This window comes from Zalophus californianus, chromosome 1 (assembly GCF_009762305.2).
Source record: "Zalophus californianus isolate mZalCal1 chromosome 1, mZalCal1.pri.v2, whole genome shotgun sequence".
NCBI lineage: Eukaryota > Metazoa > Chordata > Mammalia > Carnivora > Otariidae > Zalophus > Zalophus californianus.
Window position 1 is genome coordinate 148,661,750 of NC_045595.1, and position 26,355 is coordinate 148,688,104.

At 39.4% G+C, this 26,355-nt stretch overlaps 1 protein-coding gene, 1 long non-coding RNA gene and 1 pseudogene across 12 annotated transcripts in view; 2 read left to right on the top strand and 1 right to left on the bottom strand.

The window, feature by feature from the left end:
* Window positions 1–2,838, top strand: part of MYLK (myosin light chain kinase) — a 173,349-nt gene extending 170,511 nt beyond the window's left edge. For 7 of the 10 annotated variants that reach the window (XM_027583955.2, XM_027583956.2, XM_027583957.2 and 4 more), the window contains one exon: window positions 790–1,037. In XM_027583955.2, coding sequence (XP_027439756.2) covers window positions 790–1,037 — 248 coding nt within the window. Of the gene's footprint in view, window positions 1–789 lie in introns of all 10 variants that reach the window. The other 3 variants (XM_027583953.2, XM_027583954.2, XM_027583962.2) reach the window with 2 other exon arrangements.
* Window positions 2,769–26,328, bottom strand: LOC113916858. The gene is made up of 3 exons (XR_003518060.2): window positions 26,198–26,328; window positions 6,069–6,161; window positions 2,769–2,895 (listed from the first exon to the last, which is right to left on the bottom strand). It is a non-coding gene; the product is annotated as an uncharacterized LOC113916858 (long non-coding RNA).
* LOC113916856 lies at window positions 16,172–17,238 on the top strand (annotated as a pseudogene). The gene has a single exon (XR_003518054.1). The product of XR_003518054.1 is annotated as an AP-3 complex subunit sigma-1-like (transcript).
* Window positions 26,329–26,355: the final 27 nt, after the last annotated feature.

The window sequence follows — 26,355 nt, forward strand, 5'->3', positions numbered from 1 at the left end:
ATTTGTAAAGGCTTATCCGTGTGAGTATATATATATATATATATATATGTATATATATATATATCTCATATATATAATACATAAGATGTATATATGTATATAAAATATATTTTTAAATGCTGAATTTTCCAGAAACATGACTAATAACATAAAATGAGGCTAACCAATGTGGTCAATTTCCAGTTATCTATAGTTGGCAGATTATCTGTCTTTGGATCAGACTAAGATAAATATTGCTTTTTTTTCTTAGCAATATTATCAGATCCTCTAACTTATGTATTATGGAGCTTATTATGAGCTTTGAGTTATAATTTACGTAACATAAAATTTACCCATCTTATTGTACAATCACCACAATCCAATTTTAGAACATTTCCATCACCCCCTAAAGATCTCTTGTGCCCATTTGTTTTCTTGTTTTTTATTTACATTTATTTAAGTTCAACCCTTCTACACAAGATAAGAAATTTTCTTTTCCTCCAAGGAGATCTTTAGCTCTAGGCATGTGTCTGGAGTCAGGGCTGTGTTGCAGGTGGGACGTAGTACAAGCCCCACGTGGATGGTAAATGGCATGCCTGTAAAGTACCTTCTGTGGGATTTCAGATATTGCTATTTACAACATATGCCCATATCTGAATGTAAATCTCAAAAGAGATGCTAAAAGCCAACATTGTGATTTTTTCCTGTACCCCTTTAATCAATAGAGGTTGCTTAGGAGCTGCTTGCATGAATTGATAAGAAACTTTGAATAATCGTTTCTGCAACTTGTGTCCTCTCCCCGTGCTGCAGGATACCCAGACCCTGAAGTTGTCTGGTTCAAAGATGACCAGTCAATCCGGGAGTCCCGCCACTTCCAGATAGACTACGACGAGGATGGGAACTGCTCTTTAATCATTAGCGATGTTTGCGGGGACGACGATGCCAAGTACACCTGCAAGGCTGTCAACAGTCTCGGAGAAGCCACCTGCACAGCAGAGCTCATTGTGGAGACCATGGAGGAAGGGGAAGGGGAAGGGGAAGAAGAAGAGGAAGAGTGAAACAAAGCCAGAGAGAAGAAGCTTCTAAGGCATATTACAAAGACTATTTCTCTAAAGCTCAAAAAAATCCAAGATAGTAAAAGCACCTAGTGTGATAGATTATCTAGTTAGTCATTTGAGGGTTGATTGTTCAGCAACAGCTGTTGGTACTAGCAGCAGCTATTGATGGGCATTAACATGAACTAGTTGGCGCCTTAAGATACTAACACGGCCAGATTTCATTTTGGGAAATTACCAGTAACTTGCCTGATCTGTTGATTTTAGAAAGTAACCAAAAGAAATCTTTATCTGGGCAAAGTCATAAATTCCCTAACTGAAAGCACTCATGAAAAATAAGGCCCTGTGCTCACAGCTCAGCCCAGAAGGTCCCTGGAGATGGAGATGTGTCTCTCCCAGCTCCTAATTCCAGAGAACGGCGTCTCCTCCAGTCCTGCAGCACTTCATTCTGAAAGCAGTTGAGCCATTTTAACTTACGAGGCCCATTTGATTCCAAAGTATACTATAGACATGCAAACTTTTCATTTCTCTCCCCTGTTCCACCTGCCAGTTTTGCTGGCTCTGAACTTGCCATGAGTTTAAGCACTAAGGACATGACGCTTCTTAGATTCTGAAGACCGGTTCCCTGCTTCGTGGATGGCTGGCTTCCTTAGGAAAATAGAATCTCTTTTCTTCCAAAATCAGTAGGAAATCTAAACTTATCCCCTCTTTGCAGATGTCTAGCAGCTTCAGACATTTTTGTAAGAACCCGTGAAAAAAAAAAAAATCCTTGCTAATGTGCTTTTCTTCTGAAACCAGGATTCATATTTGTGCTGTTACAGAATATCAGCTCTGCATGTGTGGTAAAGATGTTTGTGTTTGAATGTATGAAAAACCAGTTTGCTGAAAAGTGAGTCTTAATTATTTATCGGCCACTATGAAACAGATTTCAACTGATGAAGGGCTGTAGAACTGCACGTCCTTTGGAATCTCCTTCAGGGTAGTCTGACTTTAACACAACTTCCATTCTAAACACTCGCCAGAGAACCCTACCTACCTTATGGGGTTCCACAATGTTTTCTTCTTGAATGTGCATCAGTCAGGCCTTGCCCGCAGCCTTCAAATGTATCCATAGACCTGATAAATGCACTCAGACTTGCATCTTTAGGACTTTTTCTTTCACTATATTGGCACTTAAATTTTTCTTTATAAACTTTTTGAAGGTCATAAACAAAGACTATAAACCGATATACCTAATACATTTCTCTGCGTGTGTGTGTAACATTCCAAATACTTTTTCTTTTCCACTGTTTGTAAAGTGCAGCAATTTCATATTTCAAGGGACTTTTTGATAGTTCCTCAAGAACCAATTTGAAATGACTTCAGTGCAACCCTACACAGTATCAACTTTAGAACTTTGATATTAGTCTTATGTTACCTTTCATTCTATTTTTATCTGCTTTTTGCTGCTAGTTTCAAATTTGCCAGTATTTTTCTTTTTGCTTTTTAGGCAGTTAAATAATTTTTTTCATAATAGCCACAGTATTACCACAGTTTATAATAAAGGGTTTTAAAATTTGATTTAGAGCATTTGAAGCTTTTCTTCACTTAGTTGTGTTTAGACTATAATCTTTGTGTGCATGTGTGTTGTCATGTGTGTGCCCATGTGTGGTGTGTGTGTTTGCTACAGGTTTTTAAAGTCTTGAAATTGTGTTAATGTTCTCCCAGTTTATTATGCCATCAGAATGGTAAATGAGAACACTACGACTGTAGTTAGCTCACAGTTTTTAAATAAAGGATACCACAGTGCATGCTGTTTGTTCAATCTCTGCAGCCTTCTCTTTCTTGCCATGCCACCACCTGGAGACTACCCAAAGTGATCCTGGAAATGACAAACAAATCCTGTGCTGCATGAATGGCTTAGATGGTTGTGCTTCACTAAGGAATACAACGACTTACGTAGATCTTGTTCACACGAGGTAGCCTAATTTGCACATTTTGTGCAAAATCTCTCTTGAGCATCAGTTTGGTTCAGTTACATTCTACAGATAAATTCCATGGACATTCGATATCTGTCGAATCCTCATAATGCTAAGATCTATATGACATTTTGGCATGTGACAAATCATCATTATTATTATCAGTATAATCAACTAGGGCTTGGTTTGCATTTGTAATTTTGGTGCAGTTTGTTATTGGCAACCAAGTGCTTTCTTTCCGTGTCTTGATATTTAAACATTTGTTAGGAGGAAATTCCTGATAACGCTCCTGCCCTATTGAAATCTGTTATCAGATGGTGAGCCCCTTATGTCTTGAGTGTTCAAACAATATTATAGATATTCTAGAAAGAATCAAGGCATGCTAATAAATGCTGGATTAGATGATTCTATGATTCCACAATGTAGCCTAGAGGGAAATAATCCATTGTCCAATTAATATTTAATTTTTTTCATTTTTTTAAGGCAACCACAATCCACAAATGTTCCTAGTGTGGAAATTACTATTTTTAAAGAAGAGGACTTTTTATTCCTTGCTAGGGAAAAATTGACTAAATATATTCTGCACCAGGAAAAAAAAAGTACATTTTCTCCCATTCTATTTTCATCCCAAACACATAAAAAGTCATTGGTTGTTGTTTACATTGTAGAACTTCATATTAAATGATATTTCTATGTATACTTAAAGACATGATGACTATTGTCAGCTCTAACTTTATATAGTCGCTTTTTCTTTTAATCAAAGTGTTTGAGTTTTACTTTTTTTTTTCAAGATTTTATTTATTTATTTGACACAGAGAGAGACACAGTGAGAGAGGGAACACAAGCAGGGGGAGTGAGAGAGGGAAAGCAGGCTTCCCGCGGAGCAGGGAGCCCGATGCGGGGCTCGATCCCAGGACGCTGGGATCATGACCTGAGCGGAAGGCAGATGCTTAACGACTGAGCCACCCAGGTGCCCCTGAGTTTTACTTTTCACATCTTACTGGCTTTTAATAAATCGATGCTAATAAGTATCAAGGAGATGAAGGATAATTGAATTCTAAGGAAACTCAATTCTCCAATCTTCAAGAAAACACAAGTAATACTACTTTCTTTACCCTTTAGGAACTCCTTCTCTGCATTTTGAAAGGTAGGCTAACGTCTGTGCCAGTCCTTACTGAGGCTCTTTGCCCCCTGGCACAGCATTGTGGGCCCTTGGCTCGATGGGGCTGTGACTAGTCCTGGTCAGTGAGCTGTGAGTAGAAGTGATGGGTGTCCCCTTGGCCAGAGTGCTTAAGTACTAATGCAAGACTCCCCACTCTGCATCTGCCTTTGGCTCGGGTCATGATCCCATGGTCCTGGGATCAAGCCCCACATCGGGCTCCCTGCTCCGCGGGAAGCCTGCTTCTCCCTCTCCCACTCCCCCTGCTTGTGTTCCCTCTCTCGCTGTGTCTCTCTCTGTCAAATAAATAAATAAAATCTTAAAAAAAAAAAAAAAAGGGAAAGAAACAACCAGCTAGGACAACAATCTCGAGTGTTTTTGGAACCTGGAGCTACCTGAGTTAGGGGAGCATCCAATGGGGCCATCTGAGATAGATGCAGAGAGACAGATCACTAGGGCAGGATTTCCTTGACAGTGACCCAAAAGGGTGGTGGGAGGGGCCACTGTGACAACTACAATCATTTATCTTCAGTGGCTTTGAGCACTGGAACTGGAAATGCCCAGGAGACCTACAGTGTTTGGAGACAACCTTAAATTTCTAACTGCTGCTTGTTTGAAATCTTAGCCTGCAGGCCTTGCCATGTTCCAAATGCTGACATTCTGCAGGGAGGGCTTCATGTCAGAGACAGTCGCCCCAGTCGTGACCACATGGAAGTGTACCATAAATCCTCACATTATTAGATTCTGGGACTAGAGTCCTTCTAGTTGGAGATAACTAAGGAAGAAGAAAATTATAAATTAACCTGTCAATTTGGTCATTCCCACTTACTAGCTTCTTTTGGGCAGACATGAGTAGCCTCCAATAGTTAAGAGATAGGTGGAGTTATAGGACTCCTCCACAACTTTATTCCAGATGCTATGTTAAAGTGAAAGATAGCCTCAGGCCAAATTCGTCAAACATTCATTAGCAAGTAGTCATACAACCTATTCCGTAAGGTCCATGAATCCCAGATCTCTCTCCAGAAAGCACCCAACCTGTTCATTGAAGACAAATGTTGCAGGATACGAGGGTAGGATTTAGCTAACCTGCTTAATCAGTCAAGGGGACTCAGTTTCAGCTGTACCTCTCACTTGTGCTTGTGCTTCAGTTTCCTCATCTGTGAAATTACAGTAATAGCGCCTCCCTCATAGTTTTTATAAAAATTAAATGAGCTCAGGATGCCTGGGTGGCCCAGTCAGTTAAGCAGCTGATTTTTTTTTTATTAAAAATATAATGTATTATTTGTTTCAGGGGTACAGGCCTGTGTGATTTTTTTTAAAGATTTTATTTATTTATTTGAGAGATAGAGTACAAGCAGGAGAGAGAGGCAGAAGCAGACTCCCCACTGAGCAGGGAGCCCGATGCGGAGCCTGCTGCAGGGCTCGATGTGGGTCTCCATGCCAGGCTCCATGCAGGACTCCATGCAGGACTCGATCCCAGCACACTGGGATCATGACCTGAGCCGAAGGCAGATGCTTAACCGACTGAGCCACCCAGGCGCTCCTAAGCGTCTGATTCTTGATTTCAGCTCAAGTCATGATCTCAGGGTCATGAGATCAAGCCCCGTGTCGGCTGGGTGCTGGGCATGGAGCCTGCTTAGGATTCTCTCTCTGCCTCTCCCCACCCCACGCATGCACACACGTGCTCACTCTCTTTCAAAAATAAAAATAGATGATTTTTTTTTTAAGTAGGCTCCATGACTGGTGTGGAACCCAATGCAGGGCTTGAGCTCTGACCCTGAGATCAAGACCTGAGCTGAAATCAAGAGTCAAGACCTAAACTGAAATCAAGAGTCAGATGCTTAACTGACTGAGCCACCCAGACACCCTGAAAAAAATTTAAAAAAAAAATAAATTAAATGAGCTCATGCACATTACCTGATCCTGACGGTAAGCCCCTATTCTTCTGGCACTGAAAGATACTAAGATGTGTCAGAAACACCCTCTACTCTCAAGGAAGTGATTATACTCCTGCAGAAACAAAATACATATGTAAAAAAGTTATATACTAACAAAAGACAAAAAGAACTATTTAAGTTCACCCACCTCCCAGAAAAGGATCTTTGAATCTGAAAGTGCCCATGCAATTGTACAAAAAATAATTGCTGTGAGTTTAGGAAATGCTACAACTGCCCACTTTTTCTAAGGGAAAGTTTTAACTCCCAACTGCTACTCTCCTCTTTATAGTCACAAGAGAAAAGCTCATCTGACCTTATGAGTCTATTTTGCAATTTCTCAGACTTCGCTTGGCTTTAATTGCACTATACCTTTATCCCAAAGAGTTCCCTAATTTTTTTTTTATCTTTGATCTATTTGCCATTTAAGTAACATTAACTCCTATGAAAAAAAACATTGTGAAGACCACCAGCTCTATACACAAGTACAGTTGGGGTGGGGGGAGCATGTGGCAAAATAACTACAATCTGGTTTACTAATTGAGGAGTATGTTATGGATATACACACAGACTCATAATTACCAAAAAAATCTTAACTTCACTTTCTTTTTTTTTTTTGATGTAAGAATAGTTTTTATTTTTGGTGGTATCTTCCAGGTTATAGAGCACTCCTACAATAGCCCATTTGATTTTTTTTTATCATTTGATTTTTTTTCATCATGATAAGTATACTCTTTAATCTCCATCCCTTATGTTCCTTACCCCCCCATCCACTTCCCCTCTGGTAACCATCAGTTTGTTCTCTATGGTTAAGAGTCTTGTTCCTTTTTTTTTTCCTTTGCTCATTTGTTTTTTTCCTTAAATTCTACATATGAGTGACATCATACAGTATTTGTCTTTCTCTGACTTATTTCACTTGGTAGTATACTCTCTAGCTCTCTCCATGTTGTTGCAAATGGCAGGATTTCATTCTTTTTATGGCTGAGTAATTTTGCAGTGTGTGTGTGTGTGTGTGTGTGTGTGTGTGTGTTTATATAAAATATCTTCTTTATCCATTCATCTGTCAATGGACACTTGGGCTGCTTCCATAGTTTGACCATTGTAAATAATGTTACAATACACAGAGGTGCATGTATCCTTTTGAATTAATGTTTTTGTATTTTTGGGGTAAATACCCAGTACTGCAATTCCTGGACTACAGGGTAGTTCTGTCTGTAATTCCTTGAGGAACCTCCATACTATTTTCCTCAGTGGCTGCACCGGTTTGCATTCCCACCAACAGTGCAGGAGGGTTCCTTTCTCTCCACATCCTCATCAATGCTTCCTTCTAGGATGGATACTACATAATAATAAAGGGGACAATCCAACGAGAGTATATAATATTTGTAAATATTTATGCACCCAAGATAGGGGCACCCAAATACACAAAACAGTTAATAACAAACATAAGAGAAATAGGCATTACTAATATAATAATGGGGGACTTTAACGCCCCACTTAAATCGATGGACAGATCATCCAAACAGAAAATCAACAAGAAAATATTGGCTTTGAATGACACACTGGACCAGATGGATTTAACAAACATATTCAGAACATTCCATCCTGAAACAGCAGAATACACATTCTTTTCAAGTGCACACAGAACATTCTCCAGAATAGATCACATATTAGGCCACAAAACAAGTGTCAACAAAATAAAAAAAGTTGAAGTCATTGCACGCATCTTTTCGGACCACAACACTATGAAACTAGAAATCAACCACAGGGAAAAAAGCCATAAAGAGCATAAATACATGGAGGTTAAATAAATAAATGGTATTAAACAATGAATGGATCAACCAAAAAATCAAAAAAGAAATAAAAAATTACATGAAAACAAATGGAAATGAAAACACAACAGTCCAAAATCTTTGGGATGCAGCAAAAGTGGTTCCAAGAGGAAAGTCTGTAGCAACGCAGGCCTACCTCAAGAAGAAAAATATCAAATAAACAACCTAACTTTACACCTAAAGGAGCTAGAAAAAGAAGAAGCAAACAAAACCCAAAACCAGCAGAATAAGGAAATAATAAAACTTAGAGCAGAAATAAATAATATAGGAAAAAAATGACATAAAAACTAAAAAAACAAAACAAAACAATAGAGATCAATGAAACCAGGAGCTGGTTCTTTGAAAAGATCAATGAAATTGATAAACCTCTAGCAAGATTCATTTAAAAAGAGAGAGGGGGCGCCTGGGTGGCATATGCCTTCCGCTCGGGTCATGATCCCGGGGTCCTGGGATCGAGCCCGGCATTGGGCTCCCTGCTTGGTGGGAAGCCTGCTTCTCCCTCTCCCACTCCCCCTGCTTGGTGTTCCCTCTCTCGCTGTGTCTCTCTCTGTCAAAAAAATAAAAATCTTAAAAAAAAAAGTGGATTTAAAAAATAATAATAAAATAGAGAGAACCCAAATAAACAAATCACTAATGAAAGAGGAGAAATAACAACCAACACCAGAAATGCAAACAATTATAACAGAATATTATGAAAGTCTATATTACAACAAATTGGACAACTCAGAAGAGATGGATAAATTCCTAATTTTTAATTAATATTTACAAAAGCTAATTCACATTGACTTGTTCCTGACTACATATTAACCACAGAACAAAGAGTGCTCTGCTAGGCAGTCCCAGGAAGTGGCTGGGTAGGTATCTTTTTTTTTTGTCTAGAAAGCTCAAAACAGAGGGTCCTATTTTCTGGAGAAGCAGAATACCAAGGGCTTAGAAAATGAGAAGCTACCATGGCAGAAGTGGAGGCTACACAGGACCTACTGAAAATAAGCAGTCACTCTGCTTGCTCTCTTTGGAACCCATGCTAAACTGAGAGTAAAGGAATAATCATTTTTTTAAAGCCATAAGCCCTTCAAAGACAAATATGGGAGAAGACAGATGAAAAACACTAGACTTTTGGAAGACAGAAGGTAAAGAAATGAATGGGTAACTGACTTAGAACACAGAAGCTGAAACCTGACTTCCTGTAGAGAGGGGAAACAATAGGAGGCAGGTCAGCTTTGCCCTGAAGAAACCCTAAAAGTTTAAACACTGGAGGAACCAGGTACTTATGAAGGGGATCCTTAAAGGGAATGTAAGGTATCAACTCACAGATGCCAACCAAGGTCATTTAGGTCAAAGCAGGTCAAAAATCCAACTAGGAGATCAAGACAGAAGTGGGATGGAATAGGTAGGAATTAGGACAGACCAAGGTCCAGAGTCCAGGAAATCGGTCTGAACACATACATTCATAGTACCCATAAAGTGCAGAAAAGAGCCTGGTCCTAGAAAGGCATTTGCTCGCTCCAGCAGTTTTAAAGACATAAACTTTTTCACACTGGTTGTCCAAGAAGCCAAATTGTTTAGACTTTCAATAATGAGCCTTCTTAATGGATGTCTTACATTCATTTATTTAAGATACAAGCTCAGTTAACTAATTTCCATTTAATCCAACTTGCCCAACTTAACCACAATTTTCATTCCTCTGTAAAATAAATTAACTGATGCCCACATACTTCTAAGTGTAGTCAACTGGGTTTGTTCTTAAACTTATTTATTCCAGTTGTAACTGTAATTACATAATTTAATTATTATATAAGCGAACAAAAATTGAGTGATAAAGGGAAAAATAGTTGTTTCTATGGAAACTGAATGAAGATTAGTGGCCATACATGGCAGATTGAACACTTGGCATTTATTTCCCGTCTTCCAAAACCTCACTAATATGAAAGTAAAAGGACAAAGGCATGAACCCACACGGGCAAAAACAGAGAGAGGTGATATGGCAGACTTGAGTGTTGACAAAATTGGGGGATAGACTAACTGGTAACTAATTTTGTTCTTTTTCCACTCTGCAAGTGGGTGCAGGAGAGAAAGCCTCAAAGAGCAAGCTGAGTCCTACCAAAGAACTAGGCAAAAGTAGAGGGATTAGACCAACTGTCTCCCATCTCCTCCTCTAACCCATATGGCCCTCTGACAGTCCCTTTCCCAACCCTGGCAGGAAAGGGGATCTTCTGAAGTTAGACTAGAGAGGCCATGGACTGGTGGACAACAGGTCCAACTGAGATGGAAGTGAGGCAACTCAGAAAACACAGGGCTCAGGGAAAAGCTACACACTAAACCTCAGGACTCCAGCCCTCTCCCCTGTGTGGCAGCCAGAACTCTGCCAAGCAGGAGCAGTTACGTAATTTGCAGGGCCGAGGGTAAATGAAAATGTGGGGCCTTTGTCTAAAAAAAAAAAAAAAAAAAAAAGAGAGAGAGAAAGAAAAAAAGTAGTAAGAATTTCAAGACAGTGACAGCAGGGCAGTAAAATAAGTATGAGGTCCCGTCAGTGAGGGGCCCTGTGTGACTGCACAAGTGTGCACCTTTGAAGCCAGCCCTGCTGCAGGGTACTCCTGCACAGGCAAGAGGTTGGAGCATTTTTCTTGAAAAATTGGACAGCACAGAGAAATAACCCACACATGCTGTCATGCAGGAATTTCTCAATAAAACATCCCAATTTTCATCAAATTATCAGTGTTGGTATATTATGACTGAGGGTGATTTTTGTGCACAAAGAAAGATTACTTGGAAACCATTCTGGGTTTTTTGTTTTTGTTTTTTAAGTAAGCTCTATGCCCAGTGTGGGGCCTGAACTCACGGACCCGAGATCAAGAGTTGCATGCTCTACCAACTGAATCAACCAGGCACCCCATTCTGTTTTTTTTTTAATTAATATTTGACCTATTAATGTGACAAATTTTAAAACCTAGTTCTTCCTTAAACTATTAAATTCAGTTTCCAGATCTGATTTGGTAGATTTATAGATTTACTAAGATGTAATACTCACTTTTTTTTTTAAACCTTTGACCTCCTTTACCCATTTCCCCCATCCCCCACCCTCACCTCTGGCAACCACCACTCTGTTCTCTGTATCTATGAGGTTGTCTTTTTTTTTTTTTCCTTCAAGATTCCACATATAAGAGAAATCATACAGTATTTATCTTTCTCTGTCTGACTTATTTCACTTAGCATAATGCCCTTGAGGTCTATCCACTTGTTGCAAATAGCAAGAATTCATTCATTTTTATGATGGAATAATATTCTGTTATTTATCCATAAAATAATTTCTTCATCTATTCAACCATCAGTGGACACTTAGGTTGTTTTCACAGCTTGGCTATCATGAATAGTGCTGCAATGTTCATTGTGCATAGTGTGCATAGATCTTTTCAAGTTAGTGTTTTTATTTTCTTCAGATAAATACCCAGAATTGGAATTGCTGGATCATATAGTTTAAATTTTTTGAGGAACCTCAAAAAATTTTTCCACAGTGGCTGCACCAATTTCCATTCCACCAATAGTACACAGGGTTCCCTTTTCTTCATATCCTTCCCAACACTTATTTCTTGTCTTTTTGATAGCAGCCATTCTAACAGATATGAGGTGAAATCTCACTATGGTTTTGCTTTGCATTTACCTGATGATTAATAATGTTGAGCTTCTTTTCATGTACGTATTGGCTATCTGTATGTCTTTTTTGGAAAAATGTCTATTCAGATTTTCTGCCCATTTTCTAATCAGATTATTTGGGGTTTTGCTATTGAGTTATATGAGTTCTTTATATTTTTTGGATAGTAACCCCTTACCAGATATATGATTTGCAAATATTTTCTCTCATTCAGTAGATTGTCTTTTTATTTAGTTGATGTTTTCCTTGGCTGACCAGAAGCTCTTTAGTTTAATGTAAACCCATTTATTTATTTTTTGCTTTTGTTTTGGTGTCAGATTCAAAAAAATTATTGTTTTGGTAATACCTATGTCAAGGAGCTTACAGCCTATGTTTTTTTTTTTTCTAGTTTTATGGTTTCAAGTCTTATGTTCAACAGTCCTTAATCCATTTTGAGTTAATTTCTGTGTGTTGTGTAAGCCAGTGGTCTAATTTCATCCTTTGTCTGTGGCAGTCCAGTTTTCCCAACACCATTTATTGAATTTTATTTCTTTTTCTTGCCTAATTGCTCTGACAAGAACTTCCAATACTATGTTGAATACAAGTGGAAAGAGTGGGCATCCTTGTCTTGTTCTCAATCTTACAAAAAAAGCTTTCAGCTTTTCACCGTTGAGAATGATTTTAGCTGTGGGCTTGTCATATTTGGCCTTTATTATATTGCAGTAACTTCTCCTATACCCACTTCACTGAGTTATCATAAATGGATGTTGAATTTCATTAAATGTTTTTTTCTACATCCATTGAAATGATTATGATTTTTACCCTGCATTTTATTAATATGGTGTATTACATTGACTGATTTGTGGATATGAACCAGGCTTACAGCCCTGAACAAAGCCCAGTTGGGGGGAACACTATCTTCTCAGCTGACTGAGGATGCTTTTTAACCAGACTTCAGTGGGGCATAAGCCTGGAACTATAAGACACCCTGGTGATATTTCTTGTGACTGATGATCAAGTTAAGTCCCTTTCTGTACTCACTATGTTTCCAACTCCAAAATCCAGTTTTTGGGCTTAAGTCCTAAATGTTCCTTTATTTCTGAAAGTCTGTACCACCTAAAAGATGATAGCTTACTTCTTTCATGACTTCAATGGTTTTACATTCTTTACTTCTCCTTAGATATCTAAATCTTTCCCATCTACCTATATGGATACTCATAGCCAGTATTTTGAATCCTGAGGAGTCTTCAGGGTATTGAAACCTTTCTCAATTTGGCAAGTCCCAGAATGTTTTCTTTCTGGTAGGGCCACACTGCTATAGACATTAAAATTATATCCTACTGAATTCCACATATCATGGACTTGTCTGATCATTCTAAAGTTATTCTAGTGACTAAGCACTTTACAGGAAGGCCCACATTAAACAGGCCCCACCTAGACACAAACTTGTTTTTAGTACCTCACTCTTAAATACAGACAAACAACCAAATACCATCAACCATTTGAGGTAAGTCTCTAACAAAAAAGACAGGACAACAAACATTAAAAAGGACTTAAAAAAAAATAAAGACAATACAGGAAGAGAAAAAAACAGTAATTAATATCTTCAAAAAATACAAGAAAACATTACATCCAAAGCACAAAGACAGGATGCTATTAATATTTTTTTTTAAATTAAGACATCTAGGTAAGACGATGGAGTAGGAAAATCCTCGCTCACCTTGGCCCATGGATACAACGAGGGAACACCAACATCAGTGTAAGTAACCCAGAAAATGACCCAAAGACTGACAGAACATACTCTCCACAGCTAAATGTAGAGAAGAGGTCACACTGAAGAGGGCAGGAAGGATGGAGACATGGTCAGGAGCTAAAAAAACCCTTGGGAGTATCCATGGAAGGGAGGGATGCAGCCAACTGGAGAGGGAAAAGAAACAGACCCTCATACCAAGCACCCCAGGCATGAAGAAACTGCATGGGGAAGACAACTCCCCATAACATTTGGCTTTGAAAATCAGAGGGGCCTAATTTCGCAAGTTCTTACAATCAGCTTAACACTTAGAACTATAAAAATCAACAGGCTGAGCTCTGGGAGACCATGGAGAGCTATAGGAAGCTGAGTCCCCATCCTTAAAGAGACAGCATAACAAACAGCCCCAAGGAGTTAGAGCAGAGAAAGAGCAGTTTGAAAAATGCCTGGGGTAGTCCAGAAGGAGATTTATTTATTAATCTCAGAGCATATCCTGGAGGGGCAGGGATCCTTAGGAGACTTCTCCAGTAACAAAAGAGCTGTTGGGTACCATTTCCCCCTGCCAACCCCCAGCCTAGACACATGGACACCTGCAGGAACCAACACAGTGCCAACACTCTCCACCTAACTGGCTAACAGTGCCCCTGCCCCCATATTCTCTGTGGACAGGCCCCCTCTCACCAGGCCTCAGCTCCAGGACCCCTCTCCCAACAAATCTTGCTAACACTGCACAGACACCCAGCCCTGGCATTCTCCTGCAGACCTGCCCCCTCCAATATGTCCTGGCAGGAACCCACCCAAAACAGTGCCACAAGCCCAGCATTGTGCAAGCAGCCCTGATAAGGGCCAGCACCACTCCAAAGTGACTCCTGCCCCAGGGACAGGGGCAGATAGCCACATAGACAAATTTGACTACAGCCCCAGCAGTGAGCTGAAAGAAGACATCTGGTCTGATTACAGGCCCAGCCCACCAAAGAAAGTTTCTCAAGGGACAGCAAAGAGAAGGCACCCTGCAGTTCCTGGCTACCACATCTCTGGCAAACACATGATCTGATTCTTTTTTTTTTTTTTTTTTTTACATGCTCTGATTCAATTCAAGCCCAAGGCAGCCCTATATTGGCTCACTAACAACACAGGGACCAAATCCTGCCTACAACAGGCAAAGAGAGCCATCACTGAAGACGGAACTGAAGGCAAAAGCTCAGCCACAACAGTAGGGTGCACACAACACACATAGGAGACACCCCTGAAGCTCCAGGTTCTGGTGAACACGGGACATTGCACTGCAGGGTACTACAGGACCTCTTCTTCACAAGGCCACTACTTTCAAGTGCAGGAAACATAGCTGACTTTCCTAACAGAGAGAAACAGAGTTAGAAAAAAAAGAGGATACAGAGGAATATGTCCCAAATGAAAGAACAGAAAAAAAGCACGGCAAGAGAGCTAAACAAAATGGAGATAAGTAATATGTGTGATAGAGATTTTAAAGTAATGGTCATCAAGATATTCACTGGACTTAAGAAAAGAGTGGAGGACCTCAGTGAGACCCTCAACGAAGGGAAAACATAAAGAACAAATCAGAGATGAGGAACTCAATAACTGAAATTGAAAATACACGAGACGGGGTAGATAGTAGACTAGAGGAAGCAGAAGAACAGATCAGCAATCTGGAGGACAGAGTAATGCAAAGCAGTCAAGTTGAACAGGAGAGAGAAAAAATAATAAAAAATGAAATAGACTCAGGGAACTAAGTGACACCCCCAGGTATAATAGCATTTGCATTATAGGGATCCCAGAAGGAGAAGAGAGAGAGAAAAGGGGGAAGAAAGTTTATTTGAAGAAATAATAGCTGAAAACTTCCTGAAACTGGAATCTGGGGGAAGGAAACAGAAATCCAGATCCAGGAGGTACAGAGAGTCCCCAACAAAATCAACCCAAGGAGGTCCACACCAAGACACACAGTGATTAAAGTAGCAAAAAAGTAGTGATAAAGAGAGAATTTTAAAAGCAAAAGAAGACGGTTACATACAAGGGAAACCCCACAAGGTTATCAGCTGATTTTTCGGCAGAAACTTCACAGGCCAAAAGGGAGTCACATGATATATTCAAAGAGCTGAAAGAAAAAAACACCCTGCATCCAAGGATGCTCTACCCAGCAAGGCTATCATTCAGAATAGAAGGAGAGATAAAGAGTCTCCCAGACAAACAAAAGTTAAATTCATGACCACTAAACCAGCCCTATAAGCAGTGTTAAGTGGGACTTTCTGAATAGAAAGGAAAGACCATAAGAAGGAGTAAAAAAAAGTAGGAAGCACAAAAGAAGTAAAATTAAGTATATCTATAAAATCAGTCAAGGGATTCACAAAATAAAAGGAGGTACAGTATGACACAATATACCTAAAACATGGAGGGGAGAGGAGTAAAAATTTAATGCTTTTAGCATGGGTTCAAACTTAAGTGACCATCAAATTAATATAGACTGCTATATACATAAGAAGTTATATATCAACCTAGTGGTAACCACTAAATGAAAACTGACACTATACAAACAAACAAAACAATATAAAGAGAAAGGAATCCAAGTATATCACTAAAGAAAGCCAGGAAGCCATGAGAGAAGAGAGCAAGAGAAGAAAAAAACAGAGAAGAACTACAAAACCAACCAAAAACCAAATAACAAATGACAATTAAGTACATACCTATTAATAATTACTTTGAATGTAAATGGACTAAAAGCTCCAATCAAAAGACATAGGGTGATGGAATGGATTAAAAAAAAAAGCAAGATCCATTCATATGCTGCTTACAAGAGTCTCATTTGAGACCTAAAGACACATGAGAACTGAAAGTGAAGGGGCGCGCGTGCGGGAGGGGCGGGTGGGGAAGGATCGCAGGCGAGATCGGGAGGCGAGGCTCGCGCGCCCGCCCCCGCCCTGGCCCCCAGCGCCCACCCGGTCGGCCCAGCTCAGCCATGATCAAGGCGATCCTCATCTTCAACAACCACGGGAAGTTGCGGCTCTCCAAGTTCTACCAGCCCTACAGTGAAGATACACAACAGCAAATCATCAGGGAGACATTCCATTTGGTATCTAAGAGAGATGAAAATGTTTGTAATTTCCTAGAAGGAGGATTGTTAATTGGACGATTTGACAACAAACTGATTTATAGACATTATGTAACATTATATTTTGTCTTCTGTGTGGACTCTTCAGAAAGTGAACTTGGCATTTTAGATCTAATTCAAGTATTTGTGGAAACATTAGACAGGCGTTTTGAAAATGTCTGTGAACTGGATTTAATTTTCCATGTAGACAAGGTTCACCATTTCTTGCAGAAATGGTGATGGGGGGAATGGTATTGGAGACCAACATGAATGAGATTGTTACTCAAATTGATGCACAAAATAAACTGGAGAAATCTGAGGCTGGCTTAGCGGGAGCTCCAGCCCGTGCTGTATCAGCTGTAAAGAATATGAATCTTCCTGAGATCCCAAGAAATATTAACATTGGTGACATCGGTATAAAAGTGCCAAACCTGCCCTCTTTTAAATAAAAAATTAAAAAGGCCACTCCCAGGTAAAATCCAGGGGGAAACGTCATCTAAGTTTACCATGCAGTTGTTTGCCAAAAATAGAGGAGGAGAGTCTTAACTTTTGCTCTTGGATTTAAGTCAAGGTACTGTATAAAATTTGTGTAAAATCAGTATGGAAGTTCAATGTTGCTTTTCTTGCTCAGTGATTTTGAAGAAATTGGGTAGTTCCAGTGTGATATTTCTCTTTCTTTTCTAAACTGCATTCCTGTGCCCACCTAAGGCATGCCTCTATGTATTGGCTGCTACAGTATTTCAAAAAGTGTTTGAGACATTTCTTTAAATTATGTACAATCCAAAATGTTGGTGTTTTGTATGGATCACAAGTGCAGCATTCCATAATTCTTTGTTATTTGTCACATTGTTATTTAAAGAACCAAGTATGTATTGCATGAAAACACTATGACCTTTTCCTCTTAGTTTAAATAAACTCCAAGGTAACTGGACTTCTAAAAAAAAAAAAAAAAAGAACTGAAAGTGAAGGGATGGAAGAGCATTTATTATGCAAATGGGAATGAAAAGAAAGCTGGAGTAGCAATACTTACATCAGACAAAATACACTTTAATACAAAGACTGTAACAAGAGACAAAAAAGGACATTATATAATCACAAAGAAAACAATCCAACAAGAAGATATAACGATAGTAACTATTTAGGCACCCAACATAGGAGCACCCAAATACATAAAGCAGCTAAGAACAAAAAGGAAGTACTCAATAGTAATACAATAATAGAAGGGGAATTTAACACCCCCACTTACATCAGTGGATAGATCACCCAAACAGAAAATCAGCAAGAAAACAGTGTCTTTGAATGACACACTGGACCAGATGGACTTAACAGATATATTCAGAACATTCCATCCTAAAAGAGCAGAGTACATTCTTTGCAAGTACACATGGGACATTTTCCAGAATAGATCACATATTAGGCCACAAAACAAGTCTCAGCAAAATAAAAAAGACTGCAGTCATATCATGCATCTTTTCTGATCACAACACTATGAAACTAGAAATTAACTTCAAGAAAAAAAATCTGGAAAGATCACAAATACATGGAGATCAAATATCATGCTACTGAACAATGAATGGGTCAACCAAGAAATAAAAGAGGAAATAAAAAATACATGGAGACAAATTAAAATGAAAACACAATCATCTAAAATCTTTGGGATGCAGCAAAAGTGGTTCTAAGAGGGAAGTTTATAGCAATACAGGCCTACCTCAAGAAGCAAGAAAAATCCCAAATAAAAACCTAACCTTACACCTAAAGGAACCAGGAAAAGAACAAACAAAATCCCAAACCAGCAGAAGGAAGGAAATAATAAAGATTAGAGCAGAAATAAACAAAATAGAAACTAAAAAAACTACAGAACAGATCGATGAAACCAGGAGCTGGTTCTTTGAAAAGATCAACAAAATTGATAAACCTTTAACCAGACTCATCCAAAAAAAATGCATAAATTCCTAGAAACATATAAGCCCCCCAAAACTGAATTACCAGCAATGAAATTGAATCAATAATCAAAAAACACCCAACAAACAAAAGTCCAGGACCCGATGGCTTCACAGGTGAATTGCACAAAATATTTTAAAAAGCTAATCCCCAGTCTTCTCAAACTATTCCAAAAAATAGAAGGAAAGCATCCAAATTCATTCTATGAGGCCAGCACTGCCCTGATATGAAAAGCAGATAAATAGGCTACCAAAAGAGAGAACTACAGGCCAATATCTCTGATAAACATAGATCCAAAAATCCTCAACACTTTTATTCAACATATTACCAAAAGTCTTAGCTACAGCAATCACACAACAAAAAGAAATTAAAGGCCTCCAAATTGGTAAGGAAGAAGTAAAACGTCCACTCTTTGCAGATGACATGATACTATATATAGAAAACCTTAAAGATTCCACCAAAAAAACTGCTAGAACTGATCAAGGAATTCAGTAAAGTTGCAGGATACAAAATCAAAGTATAGAAGCTGTTGCATTTCTATACACTAATAAGGAAGCAGCAAAAAGCAGAATTAAGAAAACAATCCCAATTACAATTGCACCAACAATAAGAAAAAGCTAGAAATAAATATAACCAAGGAGGCGAAAGTCCTGTACTCTGAAAACTATAAAATACTGATGAAAGAAATTTAAGATGACACAAAGAAATGGAAAGACATTCCGTGCTCATAGATTAGAAGAACAAGTATCGTTAAAATGGCTATACTTCCCAAAACAATCTACAGATTTAATGCAATCACGATCAAAGTACCAACAGCATTTTTCATAGAACTGGAAAAAATACCCTAAAACTTGTATAAAACCACAAAATACTGTGAAGAGCCAAAGCAATCTCAAAAAAGAAAAAAACAAAGCTAGAGGTATCACAATTCCAGATTTCAAGTTATATTACAAATGTGTCATAATCAATACAGTAGGATACTGGCATAAAAATAGACACATAGATCAATGAAAAGAATAGAATAGAAAGCCTAGAAATAAACCCACAATGTTATGGTCAATTGATCTTTGACAAAGGGGGCAAGAATATGCAATGGGAAAAAGACAGTCTCTTCAAAATGGTGGTGGGTAAACTGGACGGCTTCCAGCAAAATGAAACTGGACCACTTTCTTACACCACACATGAAAATAAACTCAAAATGAATTAAGTACCTGAAACCATAAAAACCCAAGAAGAGAGCACAGGCAGTAATTTCTCTATCAACCCTAGCAAGCAACATTTTTCTAGATATGTCTCCTGAGGCAAGGGAAACAAAAGCAATAATAAACTATTGGGACTACATCAAAATAAAAAGCTTCTGCATAGCAAAAGAAACTACTAAAAGACAACTTATTGACTGGGAGAAGATATTTGCAAATGACATATCTGATAAAGGGTGGGTACCTAAAATATGTAAAGAACTTATACAATTCAACACACACAAAAAATCCAATTAAAAAATGGGCAGAAGACATGCACAGACATTTCTCCAAAGAAGACATACAGCTGGCCAACAGACACAAGAAAAGATTCTCAATATCACTAATCATCAGGGAAATGCAAATCAAAGCCACAATGAGATATCACCTCACATCTGTCAGAATGGCTAAAATCAGTAACACAAGAAACAAGTGTTGGCAAGGATGTGGAGAAAAAGGAACCCTTGTGCACTGTTGGTGCGAATGCAAGTTGGTGCGACAGCCACCACTGTGAAAACGGTATGCAGGTTCCTCAAAAAAATTAAAAATAGAAATACCATATGATCCAGTAATTCTGCTGCTGGGTATTTACCCAAGAATATGAAAACACTAATTCAAAAAGATATATGCAGCCCTATATGTACTGCAGCATTACTATGGATAAAGAAGATGTGGGTGGGGGTGTAATGGAATATTACTCATCCATAAAAAAGAATGAAATGTTGCCCCTTGCAAGAACATGGATGGAGCTAACTGAAATAAGTCAGTCAGAGAAAAATACCATATGATTCACTCATATGAGGAATTTAAGAAACAAAATATAGGAACAAAGGGGAAAAAAAGAGACAAACCAAAAAATAGATTCTTAACTACAGAGAACAAATTCATGGTTACCAGACGGGAGATGGGGGAGGTGGGTGAAGTAGGTGATGGGGATTAAGACTACACTTACCACGATGAGCAGTGAGTAATGCACAGAATTGTTGAATTACTATTTTGTACACCTGAAACTAATATAACACTGTACGTTAACTACACTGGAATTAATTTTTTTAAAAAAGAGAGAGAGATAGAGAGAGAGAATGGTACACTACAAGGCAGAAGGAAGAAAAAGCCTGGCTGCCTTTCAATTCAATGACTGTGCACAATGTCTTGTCCCCCAGTAAAAACATGGCCCAGTGAATTCCACAGATCTAACTACTCATATTTCTTTTTCCTCCTTCCTGTGGGGGCCATATGTGTTTATTTCTCATATTCCTTGTGATAGATGTCTTCCATTTCTGGCCATCCAGTTCTAAACACACTATTTGGAGGGAATTTCAAGAAAGAAGCTCACGTATAGGCAAACAGCCCCTTACCCAGGAATAAAGTCTCTAGAATTTGGGCATGTAACCCTCCAATCAGATGCTTCTAAAACCCTGACCCCGTAGTAACACAGAGAAGCAAATGGCAGTTTTGAATCTTTCAGGGGTAGTAGAGGAACCAGTAATGGCAGCATTCAATGTCCAGGGGTAGCCAGGCCAATGACAGCTGGATAACCACCATATTCTTCTTGTGTATCGATCTGGTCTCTCTTTTTGGCTGCCTAATTTCCCATGGTTTCCTGTCCATCTTCCAAACCTCATTCATCAGCTTTTCCATTACTTTTATGAGCTATCCACTGACCTTACAATACATTCCTTTCTCTCTAATTAACCTAAGTTGGTCTCCATTGTGTAGGAACCTGGAAATGATTAGTACATTCCCCTTTGTGTAGAAGTTGCCTTTTCTATGAAAATAAAAAGATGAGGGAGAGGGTTGCCTCCTAACCAATTGCCCCTAAGTCAGGTGGCCAGCTCTAATCCAGAAGAATCCATTATTGTGACTTTGGTGGTAATCATTTCTTTCCTTTTCTTTATAGTTTTACCAGCTATGTATATATCCCCCCCCAAAATGTAGTTTCATTTAGCCTGATTTTGAACTTTAGATGAATCATACTGTATACATTCTTTTGTGCCTTACTTCTTTCACTCAATGTTTATGGGATTCATCCAAGTTGTCAAGTAGAGCTCCAATTTGTTCATTTGCATGGCTGTAAGGTAACCCACTGTAAGAACATCTCATGACTTATTTATTCCACTGTGTGTAAGATGTTGTGTTGTATCAGTGTGGGGCTATAATAAGCAAAACTGCTTTGAATATTCTGGTATACGTATTCTAGGGGCATTCAAGGGCATCTACTTGGCAGTAGAATATCAATCATGGGTTATGTGTACCTTTGACTTTCCTAGATAATGCCAAACCATTTTCTGAAGTGAACACACCAACACCACCAGCAGTCTTCAGGAGTTTCTGCTGCACGATGTTCTCGCCAACAACTGGTGGTATCAAACTGTTTCATTTTAGCCACCCTGGAGGATGGCTCATAGTATCTCACTGCAGTTATAATTTTCATTTCCCTGATTAACAGTGAAGTTGAGGATATTTGCATATGTTTATTGGTCATATATTTTCTTTGGTAAAGTCCCTATTCAAGTCTTTTGCCCATTTTTTTCAATGTGATTATCCCTTACTGATTTGAAGGAGTTTTCATATGTTGTGAAGGCTAGTCCTTTATTAATTATGTGTGTGGTAAATGTAGTCTCCCACTCTGTATTTTGTGGGGTTTTCTGTTAATTTTATGCTACCTTTTGATGAACAGAAGTTCTTTATTTTAATCTTGTCAAATGTATCAGTCTTTTCATTTATAGTTGGTACTTTCTATATCGTGTTTTAAAATTCTCCACCTTTGAAGTCATAAAGATATTCTCCTCTATTACTTTTTAAAAGCTTTAAATGTTGTCTTTCTCGGGGCGCCTGGGTGGCTCAGTCGGTTAAGCGGCTGCCTTCGGCTCAGGTCATGATCCCAGGGTCCTGGGATCGAGCCCCATGTCCGGCTTCCTGCTCAGCAGAGAGCCTGCTTCTCCCTCTCCCTCTGCCTGCCACTCTGCCTACTTGTGCTCTCTATCTCTCTGTCAAATAAATAAATAAAATCTTTAAAAAAAAAATAAAAAATAAATGTTGTCTTTCTCATTAAGCCTATAAATGATTTTTGTGTGTGCTGTGAGGAAGGGAATTTTTTTTTCCCATATGGATATCCAACTGTCCCAGCAGCATTTATTGAAAAGCCCATCTTTTCTCTACAGCATCTCTATCATACACAAAATGTCTATATATCTTTGGGTCTATTCTTAGGCTCTCTATTCTGCTCCATTAGCCTATCTGCCATTCCTATACTAATACTATACTGTCTTATTTACTATAATATATAATAATTCTTGATCTATTATAGATCAAATTCTCCCAATATCTTGACAAATTTTGGATCTTTACACTTCAATGTAAAATTTTAATTTCTTTATCAAGTTCCACAAAAACTAAAATGAACAAACAACAACCACCTGATGAAATTCTGATTTGCAATCACATGCAATTTATAAATTAATTTAGGGAGAACTATCACCTTTACCATACGGAGTCTTTCAATTAATGTCTTGTAACAGCACTCCAACCAGTTTTAAGGGTTAACTTGCTTCCAGCTTATGCACTTCTTGCTTGCTGACCTAAGTCCCTTGGTCTGTAGCAGAACTAACTTACTTTCCTCGAGTTTTGCAGACCACTGGCCTTGAGGAGTGAAGGACCAAACTTTGCCAGATGATAAGACCTGATTACATTCTAAAGCAGCTACCACTGATGCCAGCAAGTCTGTTCAGGGTCATGTCGACTTAGAACTAACTGCCTGGGCACCTGCTTCTCCTGCAGATAGCCTCTCTCCCTTTTCTCATGCCTTCTCCTTTAAATCCCTCCAGCTTCGCCTAGACAGTGATGAATGGTCTTTGAGATGTTAGGCCACCATCTTCCCAGTTTGCCGGCTTCCTGAGTAAAGTAACCTTTCCTCTCCCACCACCACTTGTCTCAAGTATTGATTTTCAAGTGCCAAGCAGCTGAACCTGAGTTCAGAACCGGTTCTCTGTCCGGTAACAAACTCAGGATCCCTCCACTTATTTTAGGTCTTCCTTAATGTCACTCAATAATGTTTTATTCTCTACATGGAATTGGAATATTAGCACAGAGGCCATGTAATTATGTACACATGTTTAAAATTCTTATGTTTTCCTGATGAACAGAATCTTTCATCATGATTATCTCTAGTAACGCTTTTTGGTTGATATTGATAGAGATGTATTAGCTGTAGTTTCCAATTGCTGCTGTTAAAAATTTCCACAAGCTTAGTGGCTTAAAACAACACAAATATATTATTTTACAATTCTGTAGGTCAGAAGTCTGATAACAGGTCTCACTGGGCTAAAATCAGATGTTGGCAAGGCTGTATTCCTTGCTAGAGAGAAAATCCATTTCCTTACGTTTTCCAGATTCTAGAAGCCCCTTGCCTCCTCTTCAAAGCCAGAAACATTGCATCTCTCTTTGCCTTTATTCTACAGTCACTTCCCCTTTTGACTCATTCTTTTCTGCCTCCCTCTTGTGATTACATTGAGCCCACTCAGATAATCCAAGCTAATTTCTATATTGCAAGCTCCTTGATTTAATCACACCTGCAGAATCCCTTTTGCCAAGGAAAATAACACCTTAATCTAAGCGTTTGTGTCCTCCCCAAAATTCACATGTTGAGACCCTGCTCCCTAACACCCTGGTACTTCGAGGTGGGGCCTTTGGGATGTGATTAGGAATGGGATTAGGACCCTTATAAAAGAGGCCCTAGAAATCTCCCTCGGTTAGTCTTCCAGTCCTAGCCCTGGTACTAGTGGTTGCCATCAGAGAAATCCTGGCTTTGGCTTTTGCTAACTGATCACTGTTCTAATTTCAATTTACTGTTCTTAACCATCACCAACGAAGCCCTCTCCCCACTTCCAGTTCCCGCTTTGGAGATCCCTTACATTCCTGCAAATTTAATAATGGTTTAAAAATAACATCATTTTTCTCAAGTCTTTGGGGGGTTTTCTTGCTTGCCTTTTTTGGGGGGGCAGCAGAATGTGGTAGACTGTATAATGGCCCCCCACAAAGGTCCCTATTCTAATCCCCAGTATGTTACTTATATGGCAAAAGGGGCTGGGCAGGTGTGATGAAGTTAAGGCTCTTGCTATGGGGAAATTTATCCCAGAATATCTGGTTGAACCCAATGTAATCACAAAGGTTGTTTGTTGTAAGAAAGCAGGTAGAAGTTCAGAGAGGGCAAATTGAAATGATGCAACTTGTGAGCCAAGGAATGCCAGCAACTTCTAGAAGCTGGAGGAAGTAAGGAATGGATTCCCCCTTGGAGCCTCCAGAAGGAACAGTTTTGCCTGCACCTGGTCTAAATCTAATTGATGACTCAACCTCTCCACTTCGATGTCTAATGTAAATTTCAAATTCAACATGTAAAAAACAAAATTCCTGATTTCTGCCTTCAAAATACTTTCTTCTATGATTCAGTTCTTCCAAGTTGCTCACAATGTCTCCTTTACCGCATACTCCACATATATCCACAAATCTTATCAGCTCTTTTAAAGTATGTCCAGAATTCAATTAGGTTTCCATCATCTCAGTCACAACCACTCTGGCCTAAACCAACACTATGGCCTGGATTACTGCAATAACTTCCTAACTGATAACACCTTTCACCAACTAATACAGATTTATTTTCCACCAGCTCCCTCTATATGGTCTCTGGGAGACAGAACACTCTGCCTCTCATTCAGTGCCAGGAACCCCAGTGCAAGCTCACAGACGCTCCACTTACTAGAATGGATAAATATTTTATACCACTACGTATACAGCAATTCGTTTAAGATGTGTGTGCGAAAATTAGCTGCAGGAGCCTTTTACAAATTAAAAAAAAAAAAAATCCAGAACAAAGCAGTTAATGAGCAAGAGGGGTCAGATGGCTGAGGCAGTTTCCATAAGCCTTCCCTGTTTACCTCAGCAGACAGGTTTTCCGTTTAAGCCAACACCCTTTTGACCACTGTGGGTGGAAAGTTTCTTGCTCCACTCGGCACCTCACCCTTAGCTGACGGCCTAATCACCTCGTCCTCGTCCTGCCTTGGCAACAGGTGAGCCCACGTGGCTTCAGGCTGGAAGATGCACTTGAACCTTCCAGACCCTCATAAATGACACTGTATCCTGGACCACACGTACGACGTTAGTCAGACAGAAAAAGGGGCAAACTTCTCGTTTACCTTCTCCACTGTACTAGTAACTTAAAATTTAAAAGGCAGGTAAGAAACCTTCGAAGACTGAACCTTCAACCTAGCTGCTGGTGCAGGAGCCGAGAGTAACCCCTGGAAAGCGTATTCCTCGCCGGACTCTGAGGTTGATGGGAAGCGATATCTGCGTCAATTACCCTGACCCAAAATGGCAGGTTATTCGATCACGCGCATAGCGATAAAGCTAGAGCCACTGGAAGAAGTAAGATAAGGGAGAACGAAAGCAACATTTTCTTGCTCCATCATGGAGGCAGAGTTTATAAGGAGAAAAAAAAGTCAAGGACGATGAAGCACCCAGATGTTAGGAACCGCGGGACTACCGAGGGAGACCAAAGGCGACTCTGAACTAATCCAACATGGCGCCAGAGAGAATAACCCGGAGCGGAAAGAGGCGACGATTACCGTGATCCAAGATGGCGCTGGCGTTTGAAACAAGCCGAGAGGCGGGGAACGCCAGGAGTGTCTTTGCCCTCTTTCAAGATGGCGGCCACCGTGGGCGCTGTCTCTGGCTCCGCCCCGCGGCCTCGGCCCCGCCTCTCCCTCGTCCCTCCCTCCGCCCC